Source organism: Neolamprologus multifasciatus, chromosome 7 (assembly GCF_963576455.1).
Source record: "Neolamprologus multifasciatus chromosome 7, fNeoMul1.2, whole genome shotgun sequence".
Lineage (NCBI taxonomy): Eukaryota > Metazoa > Chordata > Actinopteri > Cichliformes > Cichlidae > Neolamprologus > Neolamprologus multifasciatus.
In genome coordinates this window covers 31,431,773-31,454,946 of record NC_140445.1, presented here as the reverse complement: position 1 = coordinate 31,454,946, position 23,174 = coordinate 31,431,773, and the positions used below count along the sequence as shown (strand labels likewise).

General features: G+C 40.3%; 2 protein-coding genes across 2 annotated transcripts in view; both read left to right on the top strand.

Moving 5' to 3' along the window:
* LOC146514571 (leucine-rich repeat transmembrane neuronal protein 4) overlaps nucleotides 1–23,174 on the top strand; it is a 117,756-nt gene that overhangs the window by 80,716 nt on the left and 13,866 nt on the right. The window lies entirely within an intron of this gene.
* On the top strand, nucleotides 11,330–14,484 carry LOC146514572 (uncharacterized). The gene has a single exon (XM_085165930.1). The coding sequence runs from the start codon at nucleotides 12,258–12,260 to the stop codon at nucleotides 13,758–13,760; it is 1,503 nt and encodes a 500-aa protein (XP_085022056.1). The 5' UTR covers nucleotides 11,330–12,257; the 3' UTR covers nucleotides 13,761–14,484.

Below are 23,174 nucleotides of genomic sequence, written 5' to 3'. Positions count from 1 at the left end.
CTGGACTTCCTGTTCAGTGTAACCACTGATTTACAACTTGTTGTACAGTGTATCCAGAAAGCATTCAAAGCACTTCACTTGTTCCACATGTTCTCATGTTGCAGCCTTATTCCAAAGTTCAATTAAAAAGTAAAACTAAAAGTAAAGTCATTCTTCAGCTTAAAAAACAAACAAACAAACAAACAAAAAACAGCAACATATATATGGCTGTGAATACTTATATACATATATGTATATACATATACATTATCTGTCAGAACTTTCCACCTGTGGTAAATACAGCTTATTTGACATTATTTTGAAAAGTACACACCTGTCTATATACTGTCTTATAGTTGACAGTGCATGTCAGGGCACAAATCAAGCCATGAAGTCTAAGGAATTCACTTTGGTTATCATACTAAGAGTTCCAGTGAAAAGCTATTTGGCATGGAATAATGAGGAGAAAGACCTCCCCTGGCCATGGGACTGGTTGTCAGTCAATTGCCCAATTACTTCCAAGCTGGTGAAAATGAGTTAATATGTATAAAGTGGCAGTAATTCTTGAACAGATAGTAGAAGACCCCACTTCAACCCCATGATTAAAGCTCAAAGTCTGCATTTCAGTCATATGAGTATGATTTTAAATCCACAGTCCAAAACTAACTATTTACTAAACAGCTGATCATGTGAAAAAGAATAATGCAAGAAATATTTTATTCCATTGTCAATCTCTAAGGAAAAATGCGCTCATTAAACTTTCAACGTAAACCCCCTAACACGGTGATTCTTTTAATATGAAGACCTGATATCTTATAGTCATTTCAGAAGTCTCTTGCTGTTAAAGCATACCGAAGTGATATTTTAACATTTACACTGACTTACGATGCATAAACAGTGTAATAATGACAGCTAATCCAGGATGGCAAATTTGTGTACTTCAAACACCATTCTACAAATAACACTGCAATTAAAAAAAAGGCAATAACAAACATCCCTAACAATTTTGCATATTTTCTTTCCAGGCATTCAAAATGAACACTACTGTTTTAGCATTTATTTTTCAAGAATGTGTTCTTCATTTTCAGTACCATTTTGGTGATTTTAAAATAGGGTTAATCATCCAGATTCCACAATGTGTGTAACACTTTGGTGATTTGAATGCATATAAATACTGCGCTCCATTGAAAAAAACTTTGAATTAATAGAGTGGATTTTACATCAACGTGTGTCTGGAGGAATTGCCATGGAAACAATCATGGCAATTCCTGGACTTGACCAATGCCCAGGACTTGACCATGCAATCAGACCACTTAGCAAGCAAGTTAGTGGAAGGTGATTCTTGGCTCCCTTCTCTGTAATTCAGTTAAGACTAGCCTGTCATTTAGTTCAGGCAGACTGGCAGGGCTTTAAAAGTAGAGATGAAACTGCAATTACCCTGGGAAAGACGCAGTAAAAAGGCAAAAGCTATCAGGCTGCTTTCATGTCTACACTGACATGCATTAGTAAGGCTGGAAGAAGTGTCCCCAGTCTTTTGTTTATCCATATATCACAATGTGCTGCATTGTGGGGGTTTTAGATGTGATAAGTCTCTTTTAACATCATCAGTAGACGGCATGTCATGTACACCAGCAGGCTGCACATCAAATAGAGCCAGTATCTGGCATTCGATAAGGGGCTGATTCAAACAAAGTGATATGTCTAGCTGACATGAATCTGACACATTCTGTCCAGTTCATTATGTATATTTTTTGTAGCAGATTAGACTTTGGAGCTTTGAAATTCCAGAACGGACCTTCATAACTTCTGACTGTATTTTTTTCAACTAAATATGTATTTTATTGATACCGGTTTATAAGTCAGCATACAGAATAGATTGTGATATTAGGGAAAATATATAAGATAATAATTATCAGTACTTCCTTAAACTGAAACTGGAGCTCTATAATAAATATCCATCTATTTTAAACCAAAAAGGTTAATTGCTTTACTTTCCCCTGATATGTGTAAACAATACAAGCCAACACATTTGTCTGGAATATAACTGTGGGCAGATAACTGATTATACAAAGGACAGAATCAGTGCATAAGGTGTATAGCACATAGCTCTCTCTCTCTCTTTCTCTCTCTGTTTATTTATGAGTCCTGTTCATGCAGATTTGCACAGTAAAACTGATGTGGATAATGTTTGTCAGGGCAGAGCTGGACAGTTATTTTACATCTGCTAGTTTTAAAATCTGTTGAGGTACATGCCAGGATACAAATTAAACCTGCCTGCTTAGTCTAGTTTTGTGTTTGTCTTGGGCAATCTGCCAATCTTTTAAATGTCAGTAGAACCAAATTTTGTTGTTTAGAAGAGAAAATGTAAGTTTGAAATCCTCTATAACAGACACATTACAATATATGCCTATATAGTATATTAATCTACAATATTTTGAGAATTTTCAATTTGGATGAATTATTGTCTGTTTGTGCATTGGCAGAGTTGCTGCTACTATCAGCAAAATGAACTAAAAACAAATGGCAAGCTCGCAAGCAAGCAATATTTATTTCTAAAGCTCTTTCCACAAAACATGACTTACAGACAATCTAGTTTGGACTGACACAGCTGGCTGGGAAAACTGTGTTCACAGTACCACCAAAAACCATCTAGACACTGCATCCAAACTATTTATTGCTTCCAAGTGTTACAACTACATCTACTGATATTTATGCTGCTTACCAGAGCTATTGTTATGTCTGCAATCTGTCCTAAATTTCTTTGCGTTCAGAAAACTAAATCATGAGAACTACTTATCTCCCAGTTAAATATCTGCAATAGTCTCATCTTGGACCTTTGGTGCACTCAGAAGCATGAAACTATGTACTATGTATAGTATAGTCATAAAGAATTCATACAAAACACAAAACCAAGATCAATATCTTATAAGAGGTTAAGCCAAGGTAGGTGTATTGTGGATATACCTCATCACTTCTTGCAGGTGTTTGTCCTAAGTTTTCATTCTTTGATGTGTGCCCCGTAAAACAACTTGAATGAGTTCATTTTTGGATTGAGAATATTAAAACTTGAAATAGTCCATAAAGCCGTGCTTTTGTTTTGTTTTATTTTATTTTATTTTATTTTTTTTAGCAATCCAATAAATGTTAGGCAGGGAAAATAATAGATAGTTGGATACATGTATCTTTGTCACATGGAAATTAGATATGGAACCATTTGATTCCTATAACCAGATTAGTCACACTTAGACACACTTGAAATTTAATACTTAGTAATTTGGACCATTTTTAATGTGTCTCCGTTTGAATAAAAAGATAAGCAAAATAATTGTTAAATTGATTTCAGTGTGCATCATGTACTTGAACAGACCAAGAAAACAGCACAGTAAAAGGGGAATTTACAAATGAGAGGAAAAATAAATAAATAAAATAATGTCAACACAGAGACATAGGGTTGTAGCAAGATACAGTATCATCTAACCTGACAGTGCATGGAAACATATTGCTTTAGGCTTGGACAGATTGCTGGTCAAAGTATACCAGACAGGGATATTTTGTTGTTAAAAAAAATCTGTCAGGTTTGGATTCCCCCTAGACCAGCCTATTCTGGTTGTGTAACATCTCATCTGTTAAGAGTAGTGCTATGAAATCCTGCAGCAGCCCTGCATAAAAATTCCTCAGGTGGTACAACAGTCATTTTATGGTCTGAAAGTGAGAATATAACTGTAATACTTTTTTTTTGATGTGGGCTTCACATAATGCCTTGTTTTCACACACACACATTACATTACATTGCAATAGCAACCAGCCAGAGCCCACCTGCTGAAATATAAATAATGTATGTAAGTCGAAGTCTATCATTAACTAAAACTCTTCTTAGTTGCTTATGATGCTTCATGGTAGAGCATGTCTAAATCATGTAAAGTAGGGTTTGTTTGTTGTTTTTTTTTGTTGTTTTTTTTTTCAAATCATTTACAGTCTCAACTCACAACAGTTATAATTTGATGTTTGAGTCAGATTGATTTAAAAGGAAAAAACAAACAAAAGGAAAAACACATTTTCCACCTAAAGGACAAATATGTTGAGCCTCATATATGGGCAAAAATACAAAAAAATTACAATATAGAACCAATAAACTAGAGGGAAGTAGTAATACACTACAGAAAACTATAGTGTTGACATAACACCATGTGAGCCTGGCTGCTGCTTGAAAGGTTCAAGGAGAATCTGAATGAAGTGGGACGTGAAGATGTAAGGAATGTGGACAAGTGATTTATGGAACTCAATTAAAGTCTTGCCATTTATTCTAATAATGTTAAAGCATATAGATACAAACACAGTTAGATACAGATCCATTTTTCTTGTGTGTCAAATTAAATGGAGCGGGATGAAACAAGCACCAAACCATTGTTTCTGTTAAACAATGGTGACGTGATCAAAGAGGTTATTTGTGACAAATTCTTTCAATTCCAGATGACATTTCAGTTTCATTTGTACTGTTTCTTATTAAATGTGAGACTAGAGAGTTTGTATTCTCAAAGGAACTGTCAGGTCAGAGTTTCTCAGTAGAAAGGTTCTCTCTTTCTCTTGAGAGATTTGCTCTGCTGCGAGTGCATGCAAAACTGTCCCCTCAGGGACTGCCTGTAATGACTTGCTATTACTTAAGCCCTACGGCTAATTACCTATTCAATTGAAAACATACGCTTCTTCACTAATTCAGCATTTCCATATCTATCATGATTACTGGCAAAGAAGTTATTGTTTTTTCTCTGATTTAAGTTACTTGCTATGACATGTAATTGCATTGTGTGTGCCCTGTATGGAGTTGCATACATTAGGGAACCTTAATATCAGATTTAGCAGTCCAAGATGGGTAAAATAATTACTTAGAAATAACACACATAATTTTTTTGTTAGCTTTTTTTATAAAATGTACTTATGATAGGTACATTTAATGAGCCTATCATAATTACCCCAAATGTAACCTAGCAAGCGTAGTCCATGACTCTACACTTTATCATTAACCAGTTTAGCCCACACTAACCTGCCCGATATTTCCATATATAAGATTTAAAATTCCAGTATTAAACCTCACTTGATGAGCTTTCCTTATCCTTGAAGATAACTTCTCATTTTCCTTCACATTTTGGGACAAACTACATAGAATAAGTTATTGTGTTTATATATGTGTTGAGCTCTTTAAAGAGCTGCAGTTGAACCTACCATTTAAAAAATGCTCTTCCATTTATGGTCGTTCCTCTTCAGTAACTAGCTAAATGCTTAAGAACCATGACCACTGATGGGGTTAGATTTTATTATTGTCATTTGTATTAGGAAATATTTAACCATATATGCTTAGAGATGTATAATCAATTGTGTAGTGATAGGATGTGTGATCTTTAGGAGGCTGCAAAGGCTTGGTGCGCATTCCAGAGTGTTCTGGAATCTACACCGACATCCTGGGAGCATGGGAAAAGGTCGTACATTGTTTTATTGTTTTATGGTAGGATAAACGTAGCTATATCTGTTTTAGTCTGAGTGCCTTTTGTTTAGATGAACTGCTGGACTTTCCAGACCAGTAGGTTTAGGGAGGTCATTTATGGGGTCACACTCTGACCCCACACACACACACACACACACACACACACACACACACACACACACACACACACACACACACACACACACACACAGTATTCTTTGTTCACATGTATACCTATGTAAGATGTTATATGTTAATGACCCTATGCATATTCATGTAACCACAATAAAAGGAGTGCTATGGGGAACCTGGCTGAGAGTCTGACGGAGGTCAAGTGGTGGAACGACACTTGGCTCCAGGCAGGTCTCCCTCATGCATGAGTAACACGAAGAACTTTGGTGTCTTGTGTCTTGCTTTTTGCTGTGTAGCAAATTGTCCTTAACGTTCCAGCGAATAGGTTTAAGCTACAAACCTATCATTAATTGGTCCTTCGAGAGCCGGAGCCCTGGAGTCGACATTCACCGAGGGGAAAAGAGACACACCGACAGACTGACGTCAGCCAGGACTTATAGAGGTCCTGCAGCAAAGTCCCGAGGCGTGAGAATTCGTCATCGGGCCGGTGGATTAGCCGTCTGTTTTTTTCTCCTCGATGGATGACGATTGATGGGATTCGGGACTGATGCTACTCACAATAAGCAACACCAAGTAGGTATGTGAAAACTCTTAGCCACTGTGTGAGGCTGAGTTCTAAAGTCTTTATCACTGTGTGCGATAAAGTGTGTAGTCACTGTGTGCGACTATTCTTTGCCACTGTGTGCGGCAAAGCACGCATCCACTGTGTGCGGTTGCGTTGGAAGTCTTTGCCACTGTGTGCGGCAAAGCACGCATCCACTGTGTGAGGTTGCGTTGGAGGTCTTTATCACTGTGTGCGATAAAGCGCGTGATCACTGCTATGCAAGTCTTTGCCACTGTGTGAGGCAAAGCACGCAGCCACTGTGTGAGACTGCGTTGAGACGATAGGCCTAATTTTTGTTGTTGTTGTGTGAGTGTGTTTGTGTGAGTGCGTGCGGAACAGAACACGTGGTCTGTGACGCCAGCAGCTGTTGTTATTATGGGTTCCCAAGCAACCAAGAGTGTGTCAGAGGGTGACGAGAAGTTTATGATGAAATTCGCTCCCGGCAGCGCAAAGTATTTAGGACATTGGCGCAAAAAATATGATTTTGAAGGTAAATTGGTTGTAGGACAATGTCAAATGTTAGTAGACCAGTTGACAGTAAAGGCAGCTTGTGCAAAAGGGAAATTGAAACAGGAGGGAGAGTTACAACTGGCGTCCGCTAAACTGTGGTTAGAGCAGGCGCAGAAAAGACAGGAGGCAGCGAACGTGAAGAGAGCAGCTTTGCAGGCATTAGTTGTGAAACCTGAAGATGAGACGGTGCGGTCTACTTCAGTGGTACTGACGTTAAGGGACCAACAGCGTAGAGCAGCATTAGAGAGGGAGAGAGAGGCCAGAGAGGAGGAAGAAAAGCAGGAGCAGGAGAACAGAGAGAGAGAGGAGGAGGATAGAGTACGGCAGGAGTTTGGGGATGCCGCAGCAAAATATTTAAGCCCTTATGGAACTAGATCCAAAACTAAAAGGGATGAGGCGAGTGCAGCTGGTATGCCTGCCTACCCTTTGCATGATACCTTTCCCATGGTGGAGGTCGCGAACCCCCATTTTGGTGTTGAAAATGACCAAAGCCGTGTTATTTGTGTTTACAGGCCATGGACTGAATCTGAATGTGCAGAGGCATGTAAAGGTTTAGGAAACCCGTTGACTAATGTTGATGAATTTATCGCCCGACACAAGCAACTCTGCTCCTCGTACCGCTTAAACGGTCAGGAAACAGAAGCCACTTTTAGGAAGTGTCTCACATATAATTGGACTCGGGTGCGAGGCACCTACACAGGGAGGGATGGTAATACCGTCCTACCCTATGGCCATGCAAATTTAAGAGGCCAAGTTGATGGGGTTTATGAGCGTCTTAGAAATACCTTTAAAGCTTCTGTAGATTACAACAAAATCGCCCAATGCATTCAGAAAGCAGGAGAGGATGTTCATGAGTTCAGGGCGAGATTAGAGGAAGTTTTCAAAGAACATAGCGGCCTTGAAGAGAGTGCAGAGAAGGCCAGCCCATATCAGCAGCAGTTAAAACATGCTTTGATGAATGGCTTTCATTCACCCATTGCTGATTTCATCAGAAAACAAAATGTTAGTCATAACACTGACGGGTCCGTTGAATGCATGAACTGGGCCCGCCATGCACAGGAAGTCATTAAAAATAAAAAAAAGAAGTCACAAAGCTCTGAGGCCGCTGCCTTCTTAGTGGATGAAATCTTTTTCCAGGGACAGTTCAGACGGGGAAGAAATAGAGGCGGAGGTGAGAGAAGTAGAACAAATTGGGGCCCTAAAGAGAAACGGGATAAGAGATTTGATAAATGCTATAAATGTAGAGAAATGGGCCATCATGCAAGGGAGTGTCCTGAACGCATGCCTGAAGAGTATAAACGCCCTGATCCAAGAAACCCTTATTATAATAAATGACTAGCACCTGTTGACACTGCTGATACACATACATGTACAAATGATCCCTTAGCTTGCCAGAATTTACAACAGCCTGTGTTTCAGACTCTAGATTTGACTGAAGTATTGTTAAATCTGTCAGGAAAAGAAGTAAAACCAGTTCGCACATTAACTGTGCAAGGCAAAACTGTTCAATTTCTGTGTGATTCAGGTGCAGATAAAACTGTTTTAAAAGATCATGTGTCAGGAGTTGATCCTTCAAATGGCACAATTTATGTGAAGTCTGCAAATGGTCAGTTAAATCAGCATAGAATCTCTAAACCAGTGTGGATTAGAGATCCTACCACAGGAGAGGCAGCTCAGAGTTCAGTTGTAATGTGCCCAACTTGTCCGGTGAACCTCTTGGGAAGAGATATGATGATGAAACTTGGAATTTCAATAATTCCAACATCCATTGGGATGATAGCTGCAGGAAAAGGAGAAACTGCTGAGACAATGGTTCATGAGGACAGTGGGGATTTGCATTATTACTGGACACTTGACCTGTCGGCCTCCAGACCTGATCAAATAAACTGTAAACTGTTAGCTGCAGCTGAAGAAATGTTGACAACTAACCATGACATACAGCCACCAGAAGACTTGCATGTCACACTGAGATTTAAGACTATGCCTGGGCCTGATGAGGCCTACACAGATAAAGTGCTGAAATTAGGGCCACAGAGAATCACCATAAAGGCAATATATACTGATGGTGAAACCATGACTGGATGTAGTGTTATCCTTTCTGAAGCTGCACAACAACTTTTTACAGGGCAAACACCACATATTTCACTGACAAAGAGTGGCACAGCTGAGTGGACAGACTTAGCATCTTTGGTGAGACAGGGGGAGAGTGTTGGAATGTGGCAGCAAGCTGGAGGGGGTTGGGAGACAGACGTGCACCACAGCATCTTTCGTAAAAAGCTGGGATGGGTGACACATACTACACCTCAAACACATTTAAAGGGGGGTGAGAATGACACAGCAGAATGATATGTTATAGATGTCAAAGATCACCCGGAGCTTAAACAGGTCCCAGAGAAGCTCTGGTCTACTGGGAAGACTGATGTGGGGCTAATAACAACAGCGAGTCCAGTAGTAATAAAGCCCAAAACGTCTTTTAGGCCAAGAGTGAAACAATATCCCTTGAAGCCTGATGCAGTGGAAGGCATTAAACCAGTAATAGAGGATATGATTAAAGCAGGGATACTAGTTGAAGCTCCACAAGCAGTATGTAACACACCCATCTTCCCAGTTAGAAAGGCTGATTCACAGTCGTGGCGCATGATTCAAGATTTAAGAGCTGTAAATCAGGCAGTGGAGAGTATAGCTCCATGCGTCCCCGACCCCCACACCTTGTTAAATCAGCTTAAGCCAGACAAGACACACTTCACTGTGGTAGATTTAAGTAATGCTTTCTTCTCCATACCAGTACATGAGAATTCACAAGGCTGGTTTGGTTTCACGTATCAAGGCAAAAAATACACATACACCAGATTGCCGCAAGGTTTTTGTGACAGTCCTACAATTTTCACACAGAATATTACAAATTGTCTGATTTTGTGATTCCATCACATTCACAGATGTTGGTATATGTCGATGACATTTTAATTGCATCCAATTCAGAGAAGAACTGTAAAGACATATCATTGGCATTGCTGACTCACTTAGCTGAGACAGGAAACAAGGCCTCACTTTCAAAGCTACAGTGGGTGAAGACAGAAGTGAAATTTTTAGGGCATCTGCTTAGTGCAGCAGGGAAAAGCATACATCCAGAGAGGAAAACAGCTATCTTGGCAGCACCTAGGCCAGTGACAAAGAAACACATGATGCAATTCCTAGGGTTGCTAAATTTCTGTCGATCGTGGATGCCCCATTACTCTGAAATTGCGCAGCCATTGTTAGATATGATGTACAGTAAACCTTTAGCTATGTCAGAAAGTTTAAGTTGGACCCCTGAGGGGGAGCAAGCTCTGTGCATGCTGAAACAGATGCTGACAGGAGCATCGGTTCTGGGACTTCCAGATTATAACAAGCCTTTTGTTCAAACTGTTGACTGTAAAGGGCATTTTATGACATCCATGTTAGCACAAGAATGTGGAGGTGGAATGAAGCCAGTAGCTTATTATTCTAAGAGGCTGGATCCAGTGGCTTGTGCCTTACCTCACTGTGTGCGTTCTGTGTGTGCAGCCGCTGAAGCCGTAAAGTGTTCTGGTGAAATTGTTTTGTTTCACCCTTTGACCCTGCTAGTTCCACATGAGGTGGATGTTTTATTGCTGCAGACTAAAATGACATTCTTGTCACCTGCAAGACACTTGTCTTTAATGTCACTGTTGCTCTCCCAGCCACACATAACTATTAAGCGGTGTACAACTTTGAATCCCTCTACACTGTTGCCCACAGAAGAGGAGGGTACACCACATGTGTGTAGTGAGCATGTAGAAACACAGTGTAAACCTAGAAGTGATTTAACGGACATACCACTCACTGAGGGCAAGGTTTGGTTTGTTGATGGTTCCAGTTTTAAAACAGCAGAGGGAAAGACTAAAACGGGCTTTGCTGTTGTGGATGATGTGCAGGTCATCCGTGCTGGGCAGTTATCACATTCCATGTCTGCCCAAGCGGCTGAGATAGTGGCTTTGACGGAAGCCTGCAAAGCAGCTGAGGGGCAGGTAGTGACTATATATACAGACAGTCAGTATGCATACGCCACACTCCATTTCTTTGCCGCTCAGTGGTCAAGACGAGGCATGACAACATCAACAGGGAAACCTGTGGAGCATGCGACACTTTTGCAGGCCCTGTTGAAAGCAGTTTTACTGCCTAGTAAAGTTGCGGTTTGTAAGTGTGCAGCACACACACGTGGCACTGACCCCATTGTACTAGGCAACGCCTTTGCAGATAAAATTGCAAAGGAAGCGGCCCTTGGAACACATGGGGTTCATATTCTGGCATCTCAGGAGCAAACTATGCCCATCACACATGATGTGTTAGCAGACATGCAGTCACACTCACCTCCAGCTGAGAAGCAGCTGTGGCTCACTAAAGGAGCAAGCCTGCGAGGTGATGTCTACTATCTTTGTGATAAACCCATATTGCCTAAAAACTTATATAGGACTGCTGCAATTTTGAGCCATGGGCTTTGCCATGTCTCAACAGCCGGGATGTTAGCAGCAGTCGAACGGCAGTTTTTCACACTGGGATTCAATGCTTATTCAAAACATTTTTGTAAAGCATGTTTGATATGTTGTAAACATAATGCTCAGGGGAACCTCAGACCTAAAAGAGGAAGGTTTCCTAGACCCAGCTACCCATTTGAAGTAATCCATATGGATTTCATTGAGTTGTCTAACTGTAACACCTACAGGTACTGCCTGGTAATCGTGTGCCCGTTCTCAAAGTGGGTAGAAATTGTCCCCACTAAGAAAGCAGATGCTATTTCAGTGGCTAAAGCGATATGCAAAAATGTGATCCCAGAGCATGGGATCCCCCAAACTATTTACAGTGACAATGGTCCTCATTTTGTGAATGAAGTAATTGAGAAAATGTCACAACATCTGGGGATAACGCTGAAAAACCACTGCTCATACCACCCACAAAGTGCAGGGCTGGTTGAAAGGACTAATGGCACAGTAAAGCTGAGACTCAGGAAAACAATGGAGGAAACAGGCAGAACATGGGTAGACTGCATTGAGCTAGTGAAAATGTATATGAGGATCACGCCAACTGATAATGGCCTAACGCCTTTTGAAATAATATATGGCAGGCCATTTAGAGTTCCAGTGTTTTGTAATGATAATGATAAAGCAGAAGAAGAAAACACACTAGCAGACTGGATGATTAAAATGCTGAAAAGCAAAGAAGTCATGAGTGCAAATGATCTGCCAGATGATTCTGTTTCTGTACAGGAAGAACGTCTGAAGCCAGGGGACTGGGTGCTGATAAAGGTCATAAAGAGGAAGTGCTGGTCGAAGCCACGGTGGGACGGACCATACCAGGCTCTGCTGACAACACCAACAGCTGTGAAGATCGCAGAACGACCCACCTGGATACACCAAAGCCACTGCAAAAAGGTGACACACATCCAGGCCAGCTCGGAGTAAGTGGCAGGAAGACCGGGTACAAAGGGGGGGGAAAGCCTCCAGGGCCCCTCGTCTCAATCCGGTGAAGAAATCAACTGAGCCACAGGTACTCATCAGAATGGCTGGTAAAGTGTTGTCTACCCTGCTGAGTGTGATGGCTTTGATGTCATCTTGGTCAGCTGTGGAGACCCTGTATGTCCAAGGAAACCACACCCAATACCCTCATGGCTATTCTACAAACTTTTGGTGGCAGTTTATGAATACAACTGCTCACTTGAACAATAGGACAGACTGCTATGTGTGTGCTCATATGCCGTTATCGGCATATACATCTGGACTGTGGCCGTACAGCATACCAGAGGACAGGAGTTGGTGTCTGTTGGGCTTAGCAACTCATCCTGGCAACAGAGTCCTCTGGTCCAAGGCCAACTATAGTACACCTCTGAACATCACCTGGAGTAAGTCGCCACTTCTAAACGTGAATTGTTCCGGGCAAACTGACTTATTGGCCTGGCCTCAAGTGTCAGACATAATATTGCTGAACAAGCTGAACACAGCTCACCTGCCGTTGTGTGTGATGAACAATGGATCACTGTCAGTGGGGGAGCTGCCGCTTCGCTTATGTGGATACATATACACCTACTGCCCTCCAGAGAATGAGAGCAGGTGTATGAAATGCTTGACTAGTGCGAAGTGTGCTGAGAACTTGACATTAAGGAGGACTGAATGCAAGTTCAACCTGGCTTACAGAATACCAGTAAAAGCAAAAAGTCAGAAGTGGACAGGATGTGCAAGGACGGTGCCGAGCAGTAAAGGAACAAGAGTTTTGGCTGATTGGTATTTTCTGTGTGGACATAAAGCCTATCTATCACTCCCTGAGGGATGGGGAGGATTGTGTGCTTTAGTGAAGTTATCGGATCATGTCTTCTTCATGGACAGAGTTGAACATCACCCTAACAACCGACGGAAGCGTGAGGTGGATATAGCCTCACCGAACTTTTTTGGAGTGACAGTAGACACTGGAGTGCCGCGAGAATTCCGCATTTGGAGTGGAGGAGCTAAATTCTTCCAAAGTTTGATCCCAAACATCGGAGTTGCAGAGGTGCGGGATCATGTGGAGATCAACCGGTATGCCCTACTGCGACACATTAATCTCACTAAGACATTGGGAACAGTCTTAGCGGAGGAGCAAAAGGCCATCAGAACGATGGTACTGCAGAACAGGCTGACCCTGGACTTGATAACAGCATCACAAGGAGGAGTGTGTAAGCTGATTGGAGAGACGTGTTGTACGTTTATCCCAGATGGATATACGACTGGAGGAGACATCTATGAGGCACTGCAGAACTTAACTGCTCTGCAGAAATATGTGGCGGACCACACATCAGGAGGAGACGTGTCAAAAGGCTGGATAGCCTGGTTGACATCTGGACCATGGTGGAATTTGTTCTTAAAGTTTTTGACTCCCATTCTTACATTATTGGCGTTGCTTTGCTTGTTTACAGGTTGCATTTTGCCATGTGTAAGATCGATGGTGAATAAAATGATTGCTAACACCTTTACCAATTACATACTGTTGCAGCAGAGTGATATGGATGTTAAGGCTAATATGTTTGTATGAAATGAAGCCTGCACTGAAAATGTTGACAAGTGGTGTAGAGCTGAAGATATATATATACGCCGTATAGCCTTAAAAAATGACAATACAGGGTGGTGATGATGGGGTTAGATTTTATTATTGTCATTTGTATTAGGAAATATTTAACCATATATGCTTAGAGATGTATAATCAATTGTGTAGTGATAGGATGTGTGATCTTTAGGAGGCTGCAAAGGCTTGGTGCGCATTCCAGAGTGTTCTGGAATCTACACCGACATCCTGGGAGCATGGGAAAAGGTCGTACATTGTTTTATTGTTTTATGGTAGGATAAACGTAGCTATATCTGTTTTAGTCTGAGTGCCTTTTGTTTAGATGAACTGCTGGACTTTCCAGACCAGTAGGTTTAGGGAGGTCATTTATGGGGTCACACTCTGACCCCACACACACACACACACACACACACACACACACACACACACACACACACACACACACACACACACACACACACAGTATTCTTTGTTCACATGTATACCTATGTAAGATGTTATATGTTAATGACCCTATGCATATTCATGTAACCACAATAAAAGGAGTGCTATGGGGAACCTGGCTGAGAGTCTGACGGAGGTCAAGTGGTGGAACGACACTTGGCTCCAGGCAGGTCTCCCTCATGCATGAGTAACACGAAGAACTTTGGTGTCTTGTGTCTTGCTTTTTGCTGTGTAGCAAATTGTCCTTAACGTTCCAGCGAATAGGTTTAAGCTACAAACCTATCAACCACAACTTTCCATCAAAACATGAACACATTACAGGGATAAGAAGGAAAAAAATGTCCTCAAGGTGTAAGCAGGCCATGGAAGGTCATTATTTTCTTATTGCTGAGCAAATATTTCTATCACTGTAAACAACATCAAGTTGTAGCTTATTTAAAAAAAAATGTAACTGCTACCCACAACTCTAATACAAGAGAAACGGCTTAAGATTTTGACAAGATTTTAACCTTAATAGTGAGACAACTATAAAAATTCTGCTCAAAGCTAAGAGACAAAGAGAGAAAATGATTAATCCTGGTGCCACATGCTGCTTTGAGATGCACTGCATTGTTTGCTTGCATCAGTGAGTATCCAGCTTTGTTAAAAGGCCATCTGTGTCCGAGTGCAGTTGAGGCTGTTTGCAGCGAGGCAGGATCGGGAGCAGTTAGGGAAGGTCTGCATATCAGTTCTGGCTGGTGGCCAGCTTGCTTTGACATGTCTTATTAGTCAGGTCTTTAAAAGCTTCAGCCTACCTTCCCAGGCACACTCCTCCCCAATATCACTGATTAAAGTGCGACTGACGCTCCCAGTGAAGAGCCAAGTTGGCCACACAGCATTTATGTTGGGTCATGCTCATTACTCAGACACACTGCCAGTGCCACCATGACTGGAAGCAGCACATAATGCAAGACATCACCAGCCAAGAGATTTGGGAACTTTGAATTCATTATGTGACAGTAGAAATGGAACTACAAATTGTTCCCCTTTGACACAACCTGTCATTCTGCCTTCTTAATATGCGTTCGGGCACTCTTCAATGGGTGCAGAAGATTTACTGTATACATGGTGCTGGAGGCAGTTGAGGGTTGCTTGTTAGGCCATGAAATAGCATCAGCATGTCACAGCTTTGAGCATTTGCATGTATATAGATGACATAAAATAAAATGATCTATGTGGCTTTAGCTTGACAAGGTTTCTGCTGTTGGTCTTGTGTTATATCATGGTTCACATATTTACTTTTTACCAGTGAGCTGTATGTTAGGTGACTTTCTTTGGTGCTAACAACAAATAAATAAAAAAATGATAATCATGATCCACTGCAGTTTTTAATGTCTGCTAATTATAATGCCCATCTATGCTATGACAGTTAAAAATTGTTGGTGACAGCTCTTGAATTCTGAACTTAACCTTGTCATTAACAAGTTTTACCATTTGATAGAGTAATAATAATGATACTCATAAAGTAATCAATAATCGTTCGCTGCATTCCTGATCTGTAACAACAAAAATAAAGCAACCCAAGAGTCCAAAATTAACAGTTAGCATATAAAACTGACAATGCAAGCTCTGTAATTTTCATTGTTTGAGAGATACTCAGCCCCCCCCCCCCACACACACACACACACAGACACACACACACTCAATTAGTTGTTGTAATTGTGTATTGTGCTAAATGTTTGTGTGAAAACAAACCAGACAGAGGAACGTGTTGAGCATTGAGTAACATTTCATGGCCCATTTGCTGTGGTCTGCAGAAGCTCCTTTACTGCATGTACCATAGAATGGGAGGATGTTGTGATGAGCCCACAGTGGGCACTCACTGGTGCGTGAAGGGGCCCTCCATCCCGCTCTCCTTCTCTGTCTATCGCTAGATTTCTCCCGTACTGTTCTTCCTGTTTTCTGAGCAGAGTTGTGCATGTATTTGTAAGTGTGTGTGTGTGTGGTGTCAGAGACCTGTAATCAAGAGTCACTGCACATAAAGGGACCTCCAGTCATTAAGGAATTAGTGGGAGGCTAACGGCTTGTTTAGAGAATCAATTAGCTTAAAATGTGGACATGTGGGCTCATTTTCTCACACAGCTCTATGAGGGAAAGTCAAGGTTATACGTTCTGCCTCTAAAGTTAACTGATCCCTTATGCCTCTAAAACTACAGTGGTCCTGTGAGACTGTGAATCCCAAGATGTGGAAGATCTTATAGTTAGTAAAATGACAATGGGATTCTATGAGGTACACATTTTGACTACGAAGGCAATATTAAATTGCAGTAAACATTTGATTAAACTGCTCACAGATTTTAGTTTGATGTTGGCATTTATTAGCTAACACATACAGACAGTTTCTTTTGCATGCTGATATTTAAAATACATTATCTTCACTTCCACTTAAATATGCAATAAGATGGTCTATATATCTCAGATTTGGGAAATTCTTTCACACATATATACTCTGATAAGTTACAGCATTATCTGACAGGTGAACTGATAAAGATACAATTTTGTTACAATGCAGCGGTCCACTATAAAACTTTGCATCCTTAAGGGTCAGCACTTATGTTGACTTGTATGGGAGACAACATGCAGTATGAATATTGCAGACCAAGAACCACAATACATGACAATTACATGAATTACCATAAATGTTAACATTACTGATCTACACTACTACACATAAAGAGACAAGCAACTGGGAAGTCTTCCTCTCGGGATATGCTGTCTGAAAACAAACTGATGGTGTTTAGCTTCACGTCCATGCACACCGCTCTGCTGAAACCTGACTGGTGGGCTCTGCGTCGTTGATGCCCGCCTAGCAACATCTTTGCTGACTTTCAACACTTACCAGAGCAACTACATGTATTTACCCACATGGTGATGCCCTGTGACATACATGCGAAAGAACATGTGTGCAACTATTTTGTTGTGTTCACTCACAAAGCATAAATTGAAGATTCTGTGGATTATTTGTTTTGAAATGTTAACTGTTTTTAGAGTTTGGCTATTTTTCATTTCAGACAATCACTTTCTTCAAAACATGAAAAACATACATCTTAATGTGCATTATTTTTATACACTTATTTACACACCTTACATTCATCATATATTCACTGGGTAATGTGTGCTTACCACTATTAAACAATGTTTTATCTCACTATTTTCTTTCTTCATTTTACCACTACAGTTACCGCCACAAATATTACTTCTTCTACTGTGACTATTATACCTGCAAAAGTAAGTGCAGGGTAAATTAGATTAGACCTGGTATGTGATAAAAACAGTTAAACAGGGTAACCACCATTCTGGTCTTCATACATACAGTCTTAAGTAACCTGCAGCATTTCTCTAATATCCCATATGGAAAAGATGTATATAAATCTTATAAAGTTTGTATCTGTCTTGTGTGAAACTTGTATGAAAAGCCTACAAGAGTGAAAACAGATATAAGATCCCTTGAAAAATTATATAAATGAAACTTGTATGTTTTGGATACTTACTAAAACAATATATGAAAGTAATGAGAAAGTGGCCACTTTCATGAGTAAATCATATAAGCCTTATATGATTCACTATATGAAGTAGGCCACATCCTTGCAAGTTTTTTTTTTTTTTTTTAGTTTTTACTATTTCTTTTCCATATGGGATGATAATAAATTTGTAGTTTTTTTTAAAAAAATAAACAATTATTGTTTGATTTGTTTTATTGATCATTCTTCAGCATGAAGACTACCTGTTAAATCATGTTTTACAGTCAAAATTATATATAAATTCATATATATATGTATATATATATATATATATACATATATATATGCATGTATATATGTATAATTTTGTATATATATATATAATTTATATATATATGATTTTGTATTTAAAGGTATATATAAATGTTAGTGTGAGCCTTTAGCACCTCCTCTTCACTTTGTTGTGCTTCCATGTGCCACAATATAGTGACTTGAGAAGATCAAAGAGTATGGCGGAGATAGACTTTTGAACCATAATGCTTCTTAAGCCCACAGAGCCATTAACATTGACTGCCTATGGCAGTGTTACTGCCTCCTTAGCTGCTCATAAAAGCATGAATGCAAAAAGAAACAAAACTTCTAAGAGGCACTGAAATGTTGGAAAAATAAATGTATGGGTTTTGTTTCGTGTAACAAATTAAACCAGTTGTGATAATTTAACATAAGAGTTAATTGTTTACAGAAGGAAAGTTTTTACTGTTTTACAGTCATGTTTGTACATTCTGTGGCTATGGCATGAGATGCATTGCTAATTTGACAAATGTCCCAACAAAGTATAACAATAGCTTCATTTGAAGGACAGCTTTGAAAATTACAACAGAATATCACACAGTTGCTAAAACTGGCAAAAAAAAATGTAACACAAACACAAAGGCAATTAAAGAAAAGATTTTCAAATATGACACTGGACTGTATGGCTTAATCTCTGTGAGGAAACTGCTAAAGCTTTTTCATCTAAGGTCACTCTATGCTGTGTTCCAGCATATGGAGATAAAGATCCACTAAGAGGCAGGATGCCAGTCATTGTCAGATGAAACACATGCAGGTAATGGTGGGGAAGATCCATTTTTCTTTATGCTAATACCTTCTGACAAGCACAAGCCGCGGTATACCATATACAATAAAAGGTGGACCTACATAAACAAAATCTCTCACATGTAATCAGCAACATAATCTCCATCATTGTTTTTCAGCAGACACATCTAACCTTGTAGCAAAGGAACTTTATGTGTTCCAGTTTCAAAGCTGTTTTAGACTCAACATTGTTTGGGAAGTCAAACAGCAACTGTACAGAAACCTGACTACACAAGGAAAAAAGAATAAGGAAAAAGCTGAAATTGATCATTCAAAAGTCCTTGACTAGTTGATTTTCTTTTTAAATGTACTGGTGCACTGAAAACACAGAAAATAACTCTAAACAGAAACATGCTGAAATGTAAGATCTACAACTAAACCATCAATGTATTAAGCATTAAATATTGTTTTTTTTGTATTTACTGTGTTTCACAGGCACACAACTGGAATATCTACTCAAGGTTAAATAAATAAATTATGTCCTCAGGTTTTAAGTGAGATAGCCTGCTGTCACAGATAGAGCATAGCAGCTAAATATAAAGGCAAATGGAATAAAATGCAAACAAACTAGCCGAATGCTACTTACTGAAATGTTAAAAAGTGGGTAGTCACAGTTGTATACTATAATTATGCTGAAATAGAGCAATATAAATCATCTCACTATTGAGTTGATTTGTAAATTAGCATGAAATAATACAAAACACCAAGTTTTACTACTACACCGCTATTTTCTAACTAGAAAACCTTTTTTTTTTTGCATCCACATAGTTTATATGTAGCATAGTATTTCCCTTTAAATTGTTATCCAATAACAAAATTACCATTTAAAAAAAATAGCTTGTCAAACAAGTCAGGTTTAACACACTGATGATTTTTTTTCTGTCAACAGACTATTGAGTCTAAGGAATTACTGATTTGGGAGGCACAAAGAAAAAAGATAATATTTCTATTGTGTAAGCTATACCTTTCTTATAGGTGAATTATTCATGAATATAAATAGCTCTTTTTATCACAAAAACTGAAACAGGGAGCACTTTGGGCCAATTTGCTACATGTGTTACATGTGCCGCAAGTAATAACTTGGAAGAATGTTCCATAGACATTGATAATGACACATTTTGATTTTGGACAACAGCATGGTGGATTTTAAGTCAAACAATCAAGATGTGATTAAAGATTAGACTTTCAGTTTTAATTCAAGAGGCTTAGCAAAAGTATTGCATGAAATGTTTAGGAATTACAGGAATTACAAGTTTTATATGTAGTGCCTCATTTGGATAATTGACTAAGAAGCATTGTTATGGCTAGGGATGGGTATCGTTTAGGTTTTATCCGATACCAGTACCAAACCGGTACTTTTGAAATGGTGCCGGTGCTTAAACGGTGCTCGAACCGGTGCTTAAAGAATGGAGAACACACACATTGTCCAAAAACTTCTCATGTTTAGCTGTTTTCCACTTTTTCTTTGGTCATTTTAGCCTTTTTGGCCAGGGTGACCAGGACTCTCATCTTCGGGATTTTGGGGGATGTTGCTAACTCCGGGTCCGATAACAGGCAACCCACCCGCAGTAGATGTGCTGGTGTGAGGTCTCGCAGCAAGCTATCAAAGACAGCGCATTTCTCGGCTTTTAACAAAATGTTATATGTCGCCAGGTGTTTTATCAGATTCGAGGAGTTACCTCTTTTGCACAGTATCAGCTTAAAGCACTTGTTGCAGGCTGCTGAGTTTGCATCTTTTGCTGTGAAGTACATCCAGACTTTTATCGCTTTGCCTTGGGCATTTTTAATCTGTAGCTCTACTCTAAAAGAACGTACATACCTGGGCCCGCCTACTACGCTTGCAAAGGTAAAATGATTGGCTAGAATCCAAAGTGTATGACATCTCAGGAAAAAAAGCACCGAAATAAAGCACTGAAATGTGCGCTGCTTTTCGGTCTGGTTACTACCGTTTATGTCAGAACCGGTACCGGTACCCATCCCTAGTTATGGCCAGCTGAAGCCTTTAATTTGTTTTTCTTCACAGAAGATAAGGAAAGAGTTGCATAATTATTTCCTTTTGGAGAAAAAACATACTGTCACATCTCACCAAGTGACGACCATTTTCAAGAAAGCCATCATGAATGTTAATACAGAGGGTTTACTCCAAGTTGCAAACCTGGTTACAAGATGAACTGACCTTCCTCTGAACTTTACCACGAAATATCTTATCTAAATCTAAAATAACCTGCCCAGATCTGGAAAAGAAATCGTTTGACATATAAAATAGATCATCAGTAAAAACTAGTGAACACTTACTGACTGCTCAGAGAAGGGGAAGAATATTTTCTGAAGTGTACGGGTTTCTACTCTTTACTCATATTTAATGTATGGAATCCAAGAGTTTCTTGATGCAAAGAAAAAGAAATGGTTCTTGAATCACCAAGGAAGTCGCCTAATGTAAATCCAACAGAGAATGTCTTTCAGTTACTAACACAAAAATGAACATAAAGAGACCCACAAACAAGAAACAACTGGTGGCTACAGCAAAGTTGTGCTAGGGCATCTGAAAGGAAGAAACAGCATTTAGTGATGTCCATGGGTTGTTCACTTAAGCCAGTAAATTGACTGCAAAGGACTTTTAGTACATAAAATAAAAATAACATTTATCAAACTCCTTTTGATTATCAAAAAAGATAAAATAATAAACGTCTCAATGGTAAATGGAATACTTATATCTATCAAAATCCCCCCCGATGGCCCTGCGGTCTATCCTTCAAGCTCGGGTCCTCTACCAGAGGCCTGGGAACTTGAGGGTCCTGAGATCTCCGATGTTGTTCCTGGGATCTGCTGGAGCCACTCGCCTAGTTTGGGGGTCACCACACCTAGTGCTCCGATTACCACTGGGACCACTGTTACCTTCACCCTCCACATTTTCTCGAGCTCTTCTCTGAGCCCTTGGTATTTCTCAAGCTTCTCTTGTTCCTTCTTTCTGATGTTGCTGTCATTGGGAACTGCTACATCTATCACTACGGCCGTCTTCTTCTGTTTGTTTACCACCACTATGTTGGTTAGCCATCACCATTTTGTCCATCTGTATCTGGAAGTCCCACCTCCGCTATCTGCCGGTGGTACAGGGGCCTGTCCTTCCATGATGGTTTGTCGCCCTCCTCCTCTTTCTTGGGTTTCTGCTGCCTGAGGTATTCACTGAGCGCGCTGTCAGTTGGGGCCATCTTCGTGATGTATTTGTGAATGTTTGTTGTCTCATCCTGGATTGTGGTGCTGACACTCAGCAGTCCCCGGCCTCCTTCCTTCCGCTTAGCATACAGCCTCAGGGTGGTGGACTTGGGGTGAAACCCTCCATGCATGGTCAGGAGCTTTCTTGTCTTGATGTCAATGGCTTCTATCTCCTCCTTTGGCCAGTTTATCCCAGCCCGGCTGGGATAATAAGCACGGGCAGGGCATAAGTGTTGATAGCCCGGATCTTGTTCTTACCATTCAGCTGACTCCTCAGGACTTGCCTGACCCTCTGCAGGTATCAGAATCAGAATCAGAATACTTTATTAATCCCGAAGGAAATTAGGGATTAATAAATAGGTAGGTTGGTGGTTGAAGCTTTTCTAGCGACCTCCTAATGATTCCCATTTGCCTGTTCGGTCCCCAGGTACTTGTAACTGTGCTCTATGTCTGCCATGTTGCTTTCTGGTAGTTCGATCCCTCAGTTCTGACTACCTTCCCTCTCTTTGTTACCATCCGACTACACTTCTCCAGTCCGAATAACATTCCGATATCTTTGCTGTATATCCTGGTGGTAATGATCAGTGAATCGATGTTTTGTTCACTCTTGGCATACAGCTTGATGACATCGATGTACAGGAGGTGGCTGACAACTGTTCCATTCTTTAGTCGGTATCCGTAGCCAGTCTTGTCAATGATCTCACTGAGGGAGTTAAGGCCTATGCAGAACAGCAGTGGGGACAGAGCATCTCCTTGGTAGATCCCGCACTTGATGGTGACTTGTGCTATGGGCTTGAAGTTGGCCTCTAGTGTTGTACTCCACATCTCCATTGAGTCCCTAATGAAGGCTCTTAGGGTCCTGTTGATATTGTATAGTTCTAGGGCAGCTGTGGCTACAACCGTAGCTTGCCTCCACCAGTGTGTGAATGCGAGAGTGAATGAATAGTGGCATTGTAAAGCGCTTTGGGTGCCTTGAAAAGCGCTATATAAATCCAATCCATTATTATTATTATTATTATTATAGGCATTCCAGTATCCAGCTGTGGGGCATTGAGTCATAGGTCTTCTTGTAATCAATCCAGGCAGTGCACAG

Coding starts and splice junctions, on each gene's coding strand:
- LOC146514572 (XM_085165930.1), top strand. CDS start 12,258: ATGGCTGGTAAAGTGTTGTCTACCCTGCTGAGTGTGATGGCTTTGATG.